A 16,107-nucleotide genomic window follows, 5' to 3' on the forward strand; every position below is an offset into this window, starting at 1 on the left:
GGTGGGAATGGGGCGTGGCCGAGGCAGTATCTTTTTATAACCCGAAATCACGGGACCGCTTTCTAATTGTGTTTTTCTCTTTTTTGTTGTAATGAGAGCTTTTTCGGGTTTGATTGAGATTGGTCAGGAATTGCTGCTGCTGCGCCCCGTCGCACGCGTCATCATGTGATATCATTGTCGGCGTGTGACGACTTGCTTTGCCCGCGTGACTTAGACTCTTCAATCCTCCCATAGTAGTGCGGGATGGTCTATTTGGGTATTGTTATCGATCTTTTACACAGGTGATGATCGATCCAGAAGCACCATAATCGTCAGAATTTTCTATGGAGTTTGATGCATTTCTAAACCTTTAATTGATGTTACAATTTAATGAATTGGTTTGTGATTTCAAGTAAAACCCTTAGTAAGTGTAGCTTCATATTCTGGTGCAATATAATAATAACCATTTTAATAACCCGTGGCTGCAAACTCTGTGCAGCTCTTGGTTAAATAAAGATTGCTTCAACAGCATATGCTTCTGGTATTGCTCGGCGCGTCGTAACCTGCGCTAAATAGATTTATGGCAACACTGTACTTTGTGTATTACACTTCCGTCTTACGATTTGTTTATGGATCCCCCGCCGCCATATGTTGCTGTTCAAATAGTCTTTTTAATATAGCGCTCTGCCCTCTATCTCTCTGATCCGATACAGTTCCGGTGATGGTAGTAGTATTTTGTAGTACAGCGCAAGGCAACGTCATTTCGGGTTGAACTATTGGAACCCGTTGTACCTAGGATAACCCTACCAAAAGCAAGGGAAGGTTGGGAGGTGTTTGTGCTGCACTACTGCTGCTGCTAAAACACCCTTCGACAGGCACCCGGGTTGACAGTGGAAGTTGTGCCGGGTTTTGTGTTGTTTACCGTTGGCTGTTGGAAGAATTATCTTCCATGTGTGGTCGGTCCACCGACAACGACTAAAAAACAGGGCAAATAAGGGAGGATAGTCTTGCGTTTTGCAAGGCGCGTAATGAGCACGGTCTTGTAAGTTTTATCTACGTCATACGTCGGGTACTGGTACTGCATCTCGAATTCTCACTACACTGGAGGTGACGAACGCTTTTGCGCGATCAGCCTCTCTCTTTGTAGACTGAAAGGGGTGATGCTTATGATGATGGGAGCACTCCCTTCCCCCTGCATGTACTCCAGCAGTACAACTCATTGTGTGTATACGACTGTAACCAGAACCACACAGCCGGCGCTACAGTATTCTGTAAATAATCATCTAAAACGATGGCGCAAAGTCTAGAAGTAGCACTGTGAGGAAAAAAAGAACTGTAACATCGAGTGTGTGTGTGCCTAGGTTTTAATAATATTCCTCTACTCTAGCGAGAAGTGTGGCTCGTAGGATCCGCTCACTAACCACCACCGCCATCCTATCCTACCATAAAGATAATACTGCGGTTATTTGGGCACGATGGCACTGTTATTAATATTTGCTTGTGGATGAGAGAGAGAGAGAGAGACGCCGCAGTTAGTGTGGTGGCATTGTGGGGTTATTCTTTTCAAAAAAGAACCGAAGCAAATTGCAGCGAACGATGACGTAGTGTGGAAGGTCCGGGGACACTTCAGTATCCGTTATCGATGCACTGTGTGTCCGTTACTACTATTGTGTGAACTATTTTCGAGAAGCGTTACTTCATTACTGTATTCGAGTTGCTGGAAGATAGTATAGGAAAAATGTATCATTTAAATATTGATTTTAATGTTTTTAAATATTGAAAATTATATAGAGTAGATTTAGACACCGCGTCGTGAGCACTTGCCATTCTTAAACGTCTCATTACTCCGGTATAACGAATAACACACGCAATTGCGGTGTTGTACTGTTTTGTTTTACTCTTACACACACTGCGTATACACAAATTGCTCGATCATTCTTTTGCACAAGCCAAACATATGTTAATATATTCATCCAGAGCCCCAGTTGGTTTTGGCGCAAACAATGTGTGTCTCAACAAGGCGTATGTTTGTGCCTCTCTTTTTGCATAATACTCCCTATTCTACTAGTAAGATTTTTTTATATCTCTCTACCACTTTATCTTGTTTTATGGATGGTTAATTAGTGTTTACTCTTGCATTATTTGCTATATCTTGTTGTAAAAATATAAGTGTTACTCTTTTTAGTAAGGGAGTTTCTTGTTCTTTTTTTTTTCTTGTTTTTAGTTTCACTTTCCTCTTTTGCACAACTAATTTCCGTTTTGTTTTACCATTTTTCTTTCTCTTTCTCTCTCTTAACTATTCCAGAATTCGTAACAATGATGACATCGAAGTGAGCTACAGGTCGATACATTGCGCCTTTCTATTTGTTTATTAAGAAGACTGTAGCCACGCGCAACAACAGCTGCGCAACGCTATCGATTTGGATTTAAAAAAAAAAAGAGCGAAAAGCGGAAGAGGTGGAGAAATGCAGCGTGGGATTTAATGGAGTGGAGGAGACAAGAGCGGAGGAGGATGATGATGATGATGATGATGAAAAGAAAGGAAGTGGAAAAGAGCTACATACAACAACAAAAAACGCAACGTAAAAGAGCAAGAAACCATACAGAAAAGAGTAAAGCTAACGAGAGATAAACATTAAATAAGAAAACTCTTAAGCATAACACAGCAGTAAGCAGTATACAACAACAAACATGATGGAAACAAATTGAAAACACTACCTAAGCATAGCAAATCAACAAACAGCTTTTTGATAACATCTCCAACCGATAAGAAAGATAGCATCAAAAAGCGCTGCCCGAAAATAACATCAGCAAGCAAAATAATAGCAAAACAGCAGCTATAATATTTTAACAACTTTCAACAGCAGTAACAACAGCAGCAGCAAAAATAAACAACAACAGCAACAGCCATAATAATATTTAAAACAAAGCTTCTTCATCACCACCACCACCACCCACCCACTACCATCACATTGAGACACAACAACACAACAACTCTCTCTTCCCACGCAGACGAAAGAAAGAGAAACAAGGTAAAATTCTCATTTCCAAAAAACAAAACAAAACAGAAACAAAACAAAAAGAGAAACCCGAAGAGAAATCCTTATTGCAAAATAAAAGTAAACAAAATGGAAAGGTACAGCAAGAGTCGGCAGAGAAAAAAAAAGGCAAAACACATATAACTTAAAAAATTTTAATTGTAACAACCACAATTATAAATAAGAAGATAAATAAAAATGGTAAAAGAAAGAAAAACAAAAAAAGGGCATACAATCAACTCCTATATTGTAATAATGCAAACCAACAAAAGGGTGGAGCACACACAGCAAAAAAATGAAACCTTTTACTCTTTACTCCTAATAATATAACCACACAAACAGACACACACACACGACACACACAACACAACAGAGCTATTTAACGACAGCAACAACCATCACCGCGCAATTCCACTCAATTCTCTAGCGTCGTGTGTACAACACCCTATTACTACTCTATTTACCTATTACTATTATCTACTTCTACTTCCTCTTCTACTACTACCACTGCTCTACACAACAACACCACAGTACTCTAGTGTACTACTTCTGCTACTACACCAACACACCACCACCACTTTAATCTTCTGCATCACAACAAAATCCCTTCGCGCAGCTTTTCCAAAACAACAAAATTTCAATATAATTCAGCTAGTAGAGAGTGAAAAAAGAAATACCGCCGGACAGAGAAAGGAGTAGAAAGAAAGCAAATTGGAAAGGAAGGGGAGTAGGAAGGTGGCCAATGGCGCGTGGCGGCCGAGTCGCCACGGTCACCACAGGCCCAGAGATAGGCAGAGAAGATAGCAGCAGCAACAGCAACAGCAGCAGAGCAGCTGAGGAATGAGTCAGAGAGGAATGGAGGGAAAGAAGAGGAAGGCACCGGAAAAGAAAAAGATTTAAATTAAATTAAATTTAAACACTATCCTTAATCTATTTGTGTACATTTTTTTGTAAAAATAAAAACAACTAAAATCTACGGAAATCAATTTTCCCTTCTCTCTTTCTCTCTCTCTCCATCGGCATATTTGAGGTAATCGAAGCACCAAAAGAGCATTAGCCTTTTAGAGGAGGATATCTTCAGTTTTAGATAGTGTGATGAATGTACAACTAGCGCGCATAATGGAACGAGGGGATTTAGAAAGAAAATGTTTAAAATGTTGAATACTGTGGTTTAGCAGTATGTAATAAAAAGAGAGATAGTTAGAAAGAGAGAGAAAGAGAGAGAGAGAGAGAAAGAGAGAGAGAGAGAGAGAGAAAGAGAGAGAGAGAGAGAGTAGAATAGAGAACAGAAAGGTATTAGTTAGCAGCTTAGTAGCTATATCAGAAAATAAGGATATGTTTTACAAGATCTAGCTAAAATACTTTCAAAAAGGATCTTGAAGATACGGTTAGAGCATTTTTGATGCATTTATCTAGCTCATTTACTCTCTTTAGGGCCTCTTTAATATGTGGATTATGTTGGTAAACAAGTGAAGCTAGTTTTTTTAAATCTTGGGAAAGAATACTTGCTGCAAGAGAATACTTGTTGTGGTGTAACACACAACATACACTTTCCCCCACCACTCGTTGGATAAAAGAATGAATTATCCAATTCCACATTCCACACTTCACACACGCGCGCACAGTTTTCAATATTCATACAAAATTCTCTAAAATATTCCACATCGTTTCTGGTTGACATTGGTTGTTTGTGAATATCGAGAACAGAGAGGAAAAGAGAGAGAGAGGTTTGCAATTGATCTGTTTTCGGTGATTGGTGTGGTTGTTGATGCAAAAGGATTTTCTGCTCGTTTTGTTTTTCTTTTGGCAGGATGGGAAAGTATAAAGAAATTGAATTTTGAGAATGTTTTTTGTTCTTCTTTAATTGAAAAATCACTTTAAACATAATCGTTGTTTTAAAACTATTTTAACACCACTCCGTTCGATTAATTTTAGTGTTTGCGTGTGTCTCTCAGCAAAGCATTTGCGTGTGTTCCTCCTAACACCACGAGCACGAATTTGTTCAACAGCCCGACACCAAAGGAAAGCGTTCAGCTAACAGCAGCAGCAGCAAACTCAGCGGCGGCGGCGGCATCAGCAGCAGCAGCGCAAACAGCAAAAGCGGCGGCGGCGGCATCAGCAGCAGCAGCATCAGCAGCAGTAGCAGCAGCGCAGATAGCAGCTTATCCTTTTATCCTAGTATGATGGCCGAATTGGATTGATTAACATAGTTGTATCTCTCTTTGTCGTCATTTAGTGGCTTATTGACAGTGTGTATGTGTGGTGCGTAAGACGATTGCTATCGAAACAGCAACAGAGTAGTAGCCTCAATGCGATTTAGGGGTAGTTAAATGCTTGCACTAAAAGAGGGACCTAAGACGAACAGAATCAGAAGAATGAACCGGTGGCTGCGTGTGTGTGTGTGTGAAGAAGAAGCAGCTGTGTTGTATCCTTCGGACAAAAAAACAAAACACATCGACTACGATTTGCAACTCCATCTCACGTTTATGAAACGTTCTTACGCTGTAGAAAAAGAAAGCAAGTAACCAACCCACACACGCATACACACACCGTATATGATAGTCTCACTCGGGTTTTAGTAGCAGAGGGAGTGTCGAGGAAGTGTATGGTGTCCAAGATGTCAGTTAACACCGGTTTAATCAATGTTTAACATGAAAACGTTTGTCAGCAAATTGTCAGTTACAAAACAAAAATCCACCTTAGAATGCAATGCGAAGCGAATATTGCAAAACACAGCACCGCATATAGTGTATGGTAATGAATGGTATAAGTGCGTAGTTAAAAACACACAACAAAGCATAAGAAGAAAGAGAAGAGAAAAGAAACACAAAAGATAGTATAAAAATGCAGTAAGTAACTCATTATTGATAAAAATAAGAGCTTTTCAACTAAAGAACTACTACTACTACCAAGCTAGTAAGAGAAGAGAGAACGTATTTAAAAGAAGAAAAAACACACACAAGCAAACAATACAATCACACACAAACACACACACACACACTCACAGACTTTCGAGCACACAACAAAACCGTTTAAACAATTCCAAAACAAAGTTAGGAATCAACGAACACACTTAGCTCTACTACACACGATACAAAAAACTCCCAAAAAGAAAGACATTTTCTTCCTTTCTTCCTTTCTTTCTTTCGTCGTCGTTGTCGTCGTCGTTGTCGCGTTTGTTAGTTGAGAGGTAAACAGCGAAAAAAACAAAGTTAAATAAAAAAAAAACAAACAAAAAACCAAGCAAAACCCACTACGAGCATAAAAAAAGGATAAAACCTAATAACAAACCCAAAAAAAACTACAAAACAACAGATAACAGAAAGAAAACAGCTAATTACAACAATTTTCTCGCACACAAACAAATACAAACATAGGCAAATACACACACACATACATACGCATACAAAAGAGAAGAGGGAAAATATAAGAGCAGTAGCAAGCAAAGGCAAGCAGCAGTGGCAGCAACAGCAGCAGCAGCAGCAGCAGCATTTTGAAAATTGTTGGCGCATTAATGCACATATACAATTAAAAAAGCACGGAACAAGTGAAAACAACAACAACAAAATTAAGAAAAACAGAAGGTGTTGTAATGCAAAAGTAACAAAGAGGAAAACAAAGCATAAGAAGAAAAGTAAGATGCAAACAGGTACACTAGTAGATTAAAAAAACACAAAACTGGAAACAAACAGAACATAGAAAGCGTCAAAAGAAGAGAGGGAAAGCAGAAAAGAACGAAGATATATTAATACAGTATAGATATCTATATATATACACACACACAGAGTAAGAGACAGGAAGAAACGTACATACACAGATTTGACACAAAAATCCCCACCATCGCCTACTACACCACCACCACTACACTGTTGCGTGCGATCGCGCGCGTGTGTGTGTGTGTGCGTTTGTGTATGTGCGTATGCATTAGTTCATGTGCGTGAGTGTTTGCAGCGCGCGCAACACCTCCCGCGTACGCGTAGCAGAGTGTTGTGGGTTGCGCTTTAACGTGCGCGCTGCGTAAATGGAGGCGCACGGGCGCCCACGTGGCACGGAAGGGATTCGTTTGGAAGAAGGGTTTGTAGGCCAGAGGAGGAGAAGGAGGATAGGGTTGCGTGTTTTGGGAAGCCCGTTGGATATGGGAATTGCATTTGAAATACAGAGAGAGAGAGAGCGAGGATACTGATGTGTGTTGGTCGTTTGAAGGCAAGGCAGAGATGAAGGCAAACAAATATAATAATTAATAAACAGCTGAAGAGCACTCTCTACTACCTATTCTCTTTTTCTCTCCTTCTCTCTTTCGCTCTTGTGATTATATTTTTATGTTTTACTTTTGTAAGCGTTTTTACTACACACCATTCACCATTTGCTCCTTAAACATTATAGAAACAAACACCAGTTTTTCTACACTTTCCCTTGAAGGGGCGGGAGGAAACAGCCGAAACTTTTCAACAGATCAAATATTCGCCTTAATTGATTGATAGATTGTGCCTCTTGCATGCCCATTTTTTCACATTGACATTCTATTGTGTCTCTTACGTGTGTGTGTTTGTGTATGTGAGTGTGTGTGGTTGTCCTCGATGTGTACGTTGTTTGTGTGCGTTTTTGGCTGAGCAAAGCTGTATTTTAGAAGCGCGCCCTGTGTGTTTGCTTACTATCGCCTACAAATGTTTGTACTATTACTCTAAACCAACTCCAATTTCTACTTCCTCTTCTTTCTTCCCTCCGTATATAAAGGCAAACACTTTGCTACCGTTAGAAAAAAAAAGCAATGAAATACAGAAACATTACCGTGTGCTCTGCCAATTGCTAATGCAAAAGATGTAAAAGATTAGCGCATCAATAGATAAACACAGCAGTTTATTCACAGTTTAAACAAGTTAAGACAAAAAAAGACTAAGATAACAAAGACAAAGAGACACAATACACACAACAAATATTTGTTGGAAAAGAGAAAGAAGCAAAGGAAAAGGAAATGTAAAACCGAATCGGCAGCTTGGCTACAGTTCAAAGAAAACAATATATTTTAGAGAGTAAAAGAGAAAAGATAAAAGTAACTTTTCCCCCACTGGTAAACGAGGCAGAAGCATTCCAGTTGGTTGCGCGGTTTACTACTAATTATTATTGTGACAGAAATAGTTTAAAAGAAAACAAAAACGTACACAAAAAAATAACTACACACATGAGTAAACAACACTCTTTAACCCTCTCTTGGAACGTTTGTTTAGGGAGAGGAGACGGCAAAGCCATTACTGTGCTTTGTTGTACTACGTACACGAATACACAGCCATAATCTCTACTTATAGGGTAACTGTACCAGTTTTCGGCAGTGTACCTATTTTCGGCATAGTAGCTAAAAACGTGAAATTCTGCACAAATGCGGTAAAAAATTTCACAAAATACAATTTTGCAGTGAAACTGTACTTATTTGATATTCACATACGAAGTTTCACACCATTTCATTTCGTATTTTCCAAAATATCAAATAAATTGTGCTTTTTTCGGCAGCTTTGCTGTCAGCCAATCGTTCGGCAGGTTTTGTGATTAAGAGAACCAGAACAGTAAAACAATGAAAAAGTGATGTATATTAAAGATTTTATGCTTATTTAATTTATTCTAACTTGTTCGGAATTTTAAAAACACGATAAACAGGTTATTTTTCACTTTAAATGCTGCCGAAAATAGGTACACAGTAAATGTTCATTTTTGACAGCTCAATGTTGTGGGCTCCTGCCGAAACTCGGAACAATAACACACTTTGAATTTGGCTGAATATTCCTTTTAAAATTGATCAAAACACTACAATGCGTATGTCGACACATAATATGACCTTTCTTGTACCAAATATCACCAATTTTACGTTAAACAATGCACTAACTTAAGAGAAAAATAAATATTTGTAAGCCAGTTCGCACCGTACGCTATAACCAAGGTGTATGGATATTAGGAGGTGAAGTGCTTCAGAGCAAATTGACATTTCACGACTTGACATAACAATACTGTGGGCTCCGGTATTAAAATCGGGGAGGGCTGGAGGGGGGTATAGAAAATTGTATGCGATTTGACATAACAATACTCAATGATGGCGCCCGGAAAACGCGCTAACAATTCACCTCCTTAATAAACACACCTTGCGCTATAACCATCAAACTGTCAATGGCTGCTCTGTTTAAACGTCGCATCAAAATGGCTGTCAAATCGGGCCAAAATAAGCAACATAAAATTATTAATTAAAATGCTTTTTAACACCAATCTTAGGAAAGTAAGAGTGTTAAATTGCTTTAAACATTTTTTTGTACATATTCACATTGGTACAAACATTTTCTGACCCGTATTCGCGCTGCCGAAAATAGGAACACAGCCTGCCGAAAATAGGAACAAACTGCCGAAAATAGGAGCAAAATCAATGTTTGCATTTTCGCGAATATTTATGAAAAAAGGATTTGAACCGGCAAATAAAAAATATTGTAACATACTATGATAGTTTATCAACCAGAATAACAACACTTTCAAGAAAAATAATGAAAAATATTGATGTGTGAGCAATTTTTGTGAAACTGCTGCACTAGCCTGCCGAAAACTGGTACAGTTACCCTACTTGAGACATAAAGAAAGAGAAAAAAGAACATCAAAAGTGAACAAGAAAGGGATAAAAAACAAACAACAACAAAAAAAGAGAAAAAAAAAGAAAGACACAAACACAAAACAAAACTCCCTCTTTCTTCTAGTGCTGTTTTGCTTGTGTCTCTTAATGTGTGTTATTTTTTAAAAGTATTTGTATTTTAAAGAAAAAAAACGAAAACAAACAGGAAACACACAAAACAAAAGATCAGAAACCGGGCTTTAAACAAAGCAACATATATTAAAACGTTTCTTTTTTTTTTTGAAAAACTGTAAAACAAAACAGAGCAACCAACAACTCAGAAACAGAACGTTAACTCGCGCAAGTGAGGTGGAGCGTCTCGCGTGTTTCCATTTTTAAAGCCAATCCCAGTTTTCGATTGATCGCGTCGTTGATCGGTTGCCATATATTTATTGTGTAAAACTCTCTTTTGTACTTTGTGTCGGAAATCCTTGTTGCAGGGGGAGTAAAGTTTTTCTTTGGTGAACACTATAACACGAGTTTTATGTATTTGTTTGTGCTTGTGGTGGCCGTAAAGGTAAGCTAAAGAAACAAAGAAAGAAAATGAATTATGTTGGGTAAGTTGGATTAGTTTTGTAAGTGCATTTTTGAACATAAATATATTGAATTCATTCAATTCGCGCTAGATTTAGAAAACTACACGTCGAACACGTGGTACAGCTAGTTCGTAGTTTATACGTTTAGAAATGGTCACAATAAATCCTTAATGAATTAAATACAGGTCTGATTCATTGAAAGTAAGCTTAATTTCATGCTATGTTGGCATTACGCAGATGATTTTAAAAAACGTACAATTTGCAACGGTTTCTAAATCAAATTTCGAATTTGGCCAAAGTGCGAACACTTTCCCACTGTGCGCGCTCAGAAATCGAAACTGTCATACGCGTCAAATTCTGTCCTACAGCCGAGCTGTCAAACGAGTGTTTGCCAAAACAAGCCAACAAGAAACAACACTTTGGACGCGAATTGGCTGTTTCTGTTGATTTCGCACCATATTCCCGGCATTTTCGTATAGTAAGTTGTGTGTACTGGATCGGCAAACGCGTCAATCCCAAACGGCACAAGGCATCCATTCGAAAAGCGCCACAGCGTCGCGTTGTGCCTATTCGTAGCGGTTGGAAGGTTTGTTTGCATCGCTTGTTTACACGCTACCGCGACCTTTGCCAGCCACCAGCCATGGATCAGATGCTGCCGAGTCCGGGATTCTCGATCCCCAGCATCGGGACACCGCTGCACCAGCCGGAGGAGGATCAGCAGATTCTGCCCCACGCCTACCAGCAGCAACAGTCGATGCCGCACATGACCCCGATGGGTGGCCTTAGCTCGAGCAACTACACAATGCCGGCCATCGGTTCGACGTCCGGCAAGAGCATGCACACGTACGCGCCCAGCTTCTCCACCCCCCAGAACATGATTCAACCACAGACACCGGTAAGCGGACTGGATTTTTGGTGATTTCTCGTTTGCTCCTATGGTCCTTTCTAATCCTTTCTTTTTCTGCCCCCCTTTCAGCAAAGTCTCATGTCACCGATGGTGCCGATGACGGAATCGAAGGCGGCAGCAACACCGAGCCACCCGCAGAGCGGCAGCGGGGGCAGCGTGCGGGATCCGGAAAACATCGGCAGCGTCAACATCCACCAGACGATGGGTCCCGCCACCCCGATGACGCCGATGACGCCGAGCGAACCGGCCATCCTGCCGCAGCTGCAAAACATCGTCTCGACGGTGAACCTGAGCTGCAAGCTCGATCTCAAAAAAATTGCTCTGCACGCCCGTAACGCCGAGTACAATCCGAAGCGTTTCGCGGCGGTCATCATGCGCATCCGGGAGCCGCGCACGACCGCGCTGATTTTCTCCTCCGGCAAGATGGTGTGCACGGGCGCGAAGAGTGAGGACGATTCGCGACTGGCGGCGCGAAAGTACGCGCGCATCATACAGAAGCTTGGCTTTACGGTACGCATTGCGAAGGATGACACCAATTGTGGCCTTGGACCAATTTAGCTTAATTTCCTCTCTCCCTTTTTAGGCCAAATTCCTCGACTTTAAGGTACAGAACATGGTGGGCAGCTGTGATGTGCGGTTTCCGATTCGGCTGGAAGGGTTGGTGCTAACGCACGGTCGGTTCAGCTCGTACGAGCCGGAACTGTTCCCCGGACTGATCTACCGTATGGTGAAGCCGCGTATCGTGCTGCTCATTTTCGTGTCCGGCAAGGTGGTGCTGACGGGGGCTAAGGTGCGGCAGGAGATTTACGACGCGTTCGAAAACATCTACCCGATTCTAAAGAGCTTCAAGAAACAGTAGAGGGGGGAGGGGGGAAGGGGGAGAACTTTAAGGAAAGGGTGGGTACTTTTTTTTGTTTTGCTGTTTTACCTATTATTCGTTTTCTCTCGTAGGCAAGTGTTGTCGCGGGGAGGAGAAGGAGGAAGAGGAGGAGGGGGGCAACGCTTGACGCGCATTTTTCTAAAAAAGCAGCATTATTAAGTAAGTGAAGAACAATCGAAGCGAAATGTTTCCGAATAAAACGAAAAACCGTTGGAATTCGTCGTGCGGTAGAAGTGAAATGATGCTATGACCGTTATTTGTTTTAGTCCTATTGTAAGGTTCCTTTGTGATGGCACGATTCCAGATTGTTAACGCGTATCCTACACCTTATCTCCAAGACCTCCAAGATAGATGGACATTTGATAAGTAACTTACCTTGAAGCGACTGCTCGATACGCTTTACAGCTCATTGTTAGTGATGGGTCATACGACTCCACTAACAGATCGACATGGAGTCAGGTGTAATGAGTTCGGTCGGTTCAATAGGTTTGCCAAAGCATATACGATTCCTACCCGTGGGTGCAACGAGTTCAACAGGTTTATACGAGTTCTGTAGGTGCATATTAGTTCAACAGGTTCAGTGGGTTTATATGAGTTTAGCAGCCTTAATAGGTTTGATGGGTGTCAGTAGTAACACAATATGACCTCCCTGGTGGCTCCGGTGGGCTGGACATGTTGTACGCATGGAAACGGACGACCCAGCCCGTAAAGTCTTTTTAGGCCGTCCACAAGGACAGAGGAGGCGTGGTAGGCCCAAATTGAGGTGGCAAGATAGCGTGGAGGCGTCCGCCATTAAGGCCGGGATAACGGACTGGCAGACGAAGGCGCGAGACCGTGAGCGGTTTCGGACACTCCTGAGGCAGGCCAAGACCGCAAAGCGGTTGTAGCGCCGGATAAGTAAGTAAGTATGACCTCCCTGGTAAGAATGCGTTGATTCACAAACGGCAAATGTGATCTGGAGCGCTCCGGAAGGCATTTTGATAGCTCCGAGACGGTAGGTTCGGGTCGACCCACCCATCACTACTCATTTTTGCTGAAGTGGATGAGGGTTGCTAGGCAACGGAAAACTTCCATGCGTTCAAGGTGGTGTATTCTAAGCAATTTATTATTATTATTAACGATTTATTAACCGTTTCCCAAAAGTTATTTTTTATATTTTTACGTAATTAAGCTTTTCCAGCATTTTGGAACCAAACGGTTAAGGACCATTGACTTTAAAAAAGGTGTTTGTCATCATTCTTCATTATACATTCATAAATCGCTCTTAAAGGGATATTCGTTTAAGGATGGATTTATTCCAGTTATGTTTAAAGTAGCGTACAATTGAATATTCTAGTTTACGTCCTATTCGCGCTATTCAAAACGTATAATCTACCCTGTCTCTCGTTTGCTTTCCTCCCGGGGGAAATCAACCCAGTATTACCATCTTTCGCGCAAAACTGCTGTCGCCTCCTTCGCTCGATCGCTGCCCCTTCGGTTTTTGAACAGTAGAGACTAATGGATTAACAATAAACACTATCAAACGTCTGTTTTTTGTTCTGGTTGCTAGTAGTAGCAGCTTAGCGGCAGCAGAAGCAGCAGTAACAGCAGCAAGCAACCTACTTCGTGCGATCCGCGCTAGGCGATAAGTGATCTCAGGCGCAAATGAGATCGTCGAGTGCCGTTCTTCCCTGGGCACACAATGCGCACACAATCACGTGGAATGATTAACCAATCGTTTGGAAATTGCACAATACAACCAATTGCTCTTTGGACGGGCAGCGTCCCTGCCGGCATTTTGTGTGGGTTTTGTGGCTTTTTTTCATGGGACTTTGTGGTATACCGGGGGGTCATGGGGCATGCTTTCCAACAAGGCCACACACGCATGACAATACTGCTGAGATGTGGAACACGACCTGCTTTGCGTTGGCTTTACGTCTGCGGATCGAAGATGGGAATAACTACTTTTGAAACGGCTGTTTTAAAAACTTTTCCTATTTCCTATCTCTCGCTCTCTTTCTGCTTCTCTCTCTTTCTCTCTCTCTCTCTCTCTCTCTACGCACTAACCACAGCTCTTTTAGGTAACAAAACCCGGTACCGAACAAAACCCCACACCAAAGACTTAAAAACAAACCTACGGCGACAACTTGTGTACCTGGGGGACTGCTCCGTTACCGTTGGAATTGATGCATGGTATCCTCCCCCCGTATGTGTCCCCTCCTTCCTAGCCCTTGACGGACAGGTTCTGTACCAAATGTTCTGCCTGCGCCTTCATGTGGTCCGATGCGTGTTTGGCCGCTTCGCGCAGCTTCTGGGCCTTGGAGGCCTGGCTGGCGGCAGCGGCAGCGGCCGCTGCCAGCGCGACCGGATTGTTCGGGAACATGTGCTGCAGGACGTAGTTGAAGCCGCTCACCGTTTTGGCGCAATTCTTCTTGAACCGCTCCAGCCCGAACGCGCGAATGGCGGTACCGAAGCCGTACACGGACGAATCGATCCACGCCGACCGGATGGCGATAGTTTTGCCCGGCTGGTCCGGGAGCGATTTGTAGACCACCTTTTCCACCACACTCTGGAAAAGAGAAGAGAGCAGGTGTTTGTTTAAAGAATGTGTTTTAATTTCTAAATGCAAAAGTGTCAATATTACCATTATTTTGTTGAAGCCAATGTTACGCGTGTACGTGACGAGCGTTCGCTCGTTCGGATCGACCACCGACTCCTCCACGATGTTGACCGACTTTGCTTTGAAGAAGCGCTCGCCCCACTTCGGCACGTGGTTCGTCTTGGTGAGGAGCCGCTTGCTGTGCAGCTTCCCATTCCGCACCTCCCGGCTGACCGTGTCCTCGGAGAGTACGTGCGAGCTGTCGCGTGTTGTGTGTGCGTACGTGTGGTGTGTGCGCGATGCATCCCGCGCAGATAACGAGATGGTTGTGTGTGTGTGCGCGCGTGCCGGCATGCGATGGAGGTGGTGGGGAGGCCGGGTTACATAAAAATAGAACGTAAAGGAGCAGAATTAAAACGTGTTCAACCGGCGAGAAAGTGCCGCACATTTACACATGTGCCGGAGAGGCATGGTCGTGGCAATCTCAGTGTGCGCATTACATAATTGGCATGGGCAGTGGATGAGTATGTCTTGGCGCGAGCGGATGGCATTGTGCTTTGCGGTGGGCATCCAAGCAACCGCAAAATTCACTTGCAGTTGCGCGGACAACACACACGCATACACAACCAGTTGGCGGCACATTGGCCACCCGAAAGGGTAACTAGAGCAACCGAAACTGCAGCTATTTTTTGACAAGCTGACAAATTTTCCGCCCTTCTAGGGACGCTAAAACGAGACTTAGCCAAGGCGATGTAACATTACAACAGCTTCCTGACGTCACGCCAGCACTGAATGGGGGGTGAGCCTTACCTGAACGGGTTGGGGTATCGGTTCCAGAAGCCCTGTGTGACCTGCTCCCAGGAGTAGTTGTACACGGTTTCACTTTCATAGTATTTTGTCATTTTTTTGAGGAGGTTTAGTTCTGTTCTCTTTCGGTGCGTTGTCGGGATCGGACTTTGGATTCCCCGGTTTGCCTGAGACTTATGTAAATTGCAGCCACTCAAGCGAGCTCGGTTTCACTTTTCAAATTGATTGCGATGTCGGGTTTGCCGTTAGTCAGCTTAATTTTATCAATTTTCAGCGCACCACACTACCAGCATTCCTCTCCGCGGGATTGGCTGGTGCACACACACACACACCTTGCCTTATCACTTTTTCGATAGCAACGATGCGGGGGCTTGATTAGTGTGGGCATGCACAGAGAGAAACACACACACAATTCACACAGGACAAATCGGGATCGTTGCACGCTGAATGCAGTTGTTTTGCACTTTTGCCGCCTCGGGGGAGGGAGAAATGCACACAAATTACAACGCGATTTGTTTTCGATGGCACACACGATGGCGAGCGGTCGATCGATTTTGGATGCGGTTTTGCACAAAACAGAAAAACACACACACAGCCTGCGACGGGAAGGAGGGGAGAAGGTGTTGCGATTTGACAGCTGGTAATTTCTGGAACGTCGAACAAAAGTGACAGCGAACGGAGGAGCGCTCACTGTGCGCGGTTGACGGTATAACAGTTGAACACTTTTTTTGTTTCTTAATGA

The 16,107-nt window shown here is 42.6% G+C and overlaps 3 protein-coding genes and 1 long non-coding RNA gene across 4 annotated transcripts in view; 3 read left to right on the forward strand and 1 right to left on the reverse strand.

The window, feature by feature from the left end:
- The window catches only part of LOC120900702 (calmodulin), a 32,196-nt gene extending 29,510 nt beyond the window's left edge, over positions 1-2,686 (forward strand). Inside the window, exon 5 of the mRNA XM_040308064.1 lies at positions 2,285-2,686. Coding sequence (XP_040163998.1) covers positions 2,285-2,313 — 29 coding nt within the window. The 3' untranslated portion in view covers positions 2,314-2,686. The remainder of the gene's footprint in view (positions 1-2,284) is intronic.
- Positions 2,687-2,959: 273 nt separating this feature from the next.
- Positions 2,960-6,224, forward strand: LOC120900407. Its single transcript, XR_005739199.1, has 2 exons — positions 2,960-3,011; positions 4,953-6,224. It is a non-coding gene; the product is annotated as an uncharacterized LOC120900407 (long non-coding RNA).
- Positions 6,225-10,580: 4,356 nt separating this feature from the next.
- LOC120900406 (TATA-box-binding protein 2) lies at positions 10,581-12,219 on the forward strand. Its single transcript, XM_040307362.1, has 4 exons — positions 10,581-10,671; positions 10,825-11,088; positions 11,170-11,610; positions 11,684-12,219. The coding sequence occupies exons 2-4, from the start codon at positions 10,834-10,836 to the stop codon at positions 11,957-11,959; spliced, it is 972 nt and encodes a 323-aa protein (XP_040163296.1). The 5' UTR covers positions 10,581-10,671; positions 10,825-10,833; the 3' UTR covers positions 11,960-12,219.
- A 1,034-nt stretch (positions 12,220-13,253) lies between these two features.
- LOC120900467 (protein preli-like) lies at positions 13,254-15,993 on the reverse strand. The gene is made up of 3 exons (XM_040307513.1): positions 15,369-15,993; positions 14,604-14,817; positions 13,254-14,528 (listed from the first exon to the last, which is right to left on the reverse strand). Exons 1-3 carry the CDS (start codon positions 15,458-15,460, stop codon positions 14,184-14,186), a joined length of 651 nt encoding a protein of 216 aa, XP_040163447.1. The 5' UTR covers positions 15,461-15,993; the 3' UTR covers positions 13,254-14,183.
- Between the last annotated feature and the right edge of the window lie 114 nt (positions 15,994-16,107).

This window comes from Anopheles arabiensis, chromosome 3, assembly GCF_016920715.1.
Source record: "Anopheles arabiensis isolate DONGOLA chromosome 3, AaraD3, whole genome shotgun sequence".
Taxonomy (NCBI): domain Eukaryota; kingdom Metazoa; phylum Arthropoda; class Insecta; order Diptera; family Culicidae; genus Anopheles; species Anopheles arabiensis.

Coding starts and splice junctions, on each gene's coding strand:
- LOC120900467 (XM_040307513.1), bottom strand. CDS start 15,460: ATGACAAAATACTATGAAAGTGAAACCGTGTACAACTACTCCTGGGAG. Junction 14,818..15,368: donor CGATACCCCAACCCGTTCAG/GTAAGGCTCACC, acceptor AACACGCGACAG/CTCGCACGTACTCTCCGAGG. Junction 14,529..14,603: donor TTGGCTTCAACAAAATAATG/GTAATATTGACA, acceptor TCTCTTTTCCAG/AGTGTGGTGGAAAAGGTGGT.
- LOC120900406 (XM_040307362.1), top strand. CDS start 10,834: ATGGATCAGATGCTGCCGAGTCCGGGATTCTCGATCCCCAGCATCGGG. Junction 11,089..11,169: donor TGATTCAACCACAGACACCG/GTAAGCGGACTG, acceptor CCCCCCTTTCAG/CAAAGTCTCATGTCACCGAT. Junction 11,611..11,683: donor TACAGAAGCTTGGCTTTACG/GTACGCATTGCG, acceptor CTCCCTTTTTAG/GCCAAATTCCTCGACTTTAA.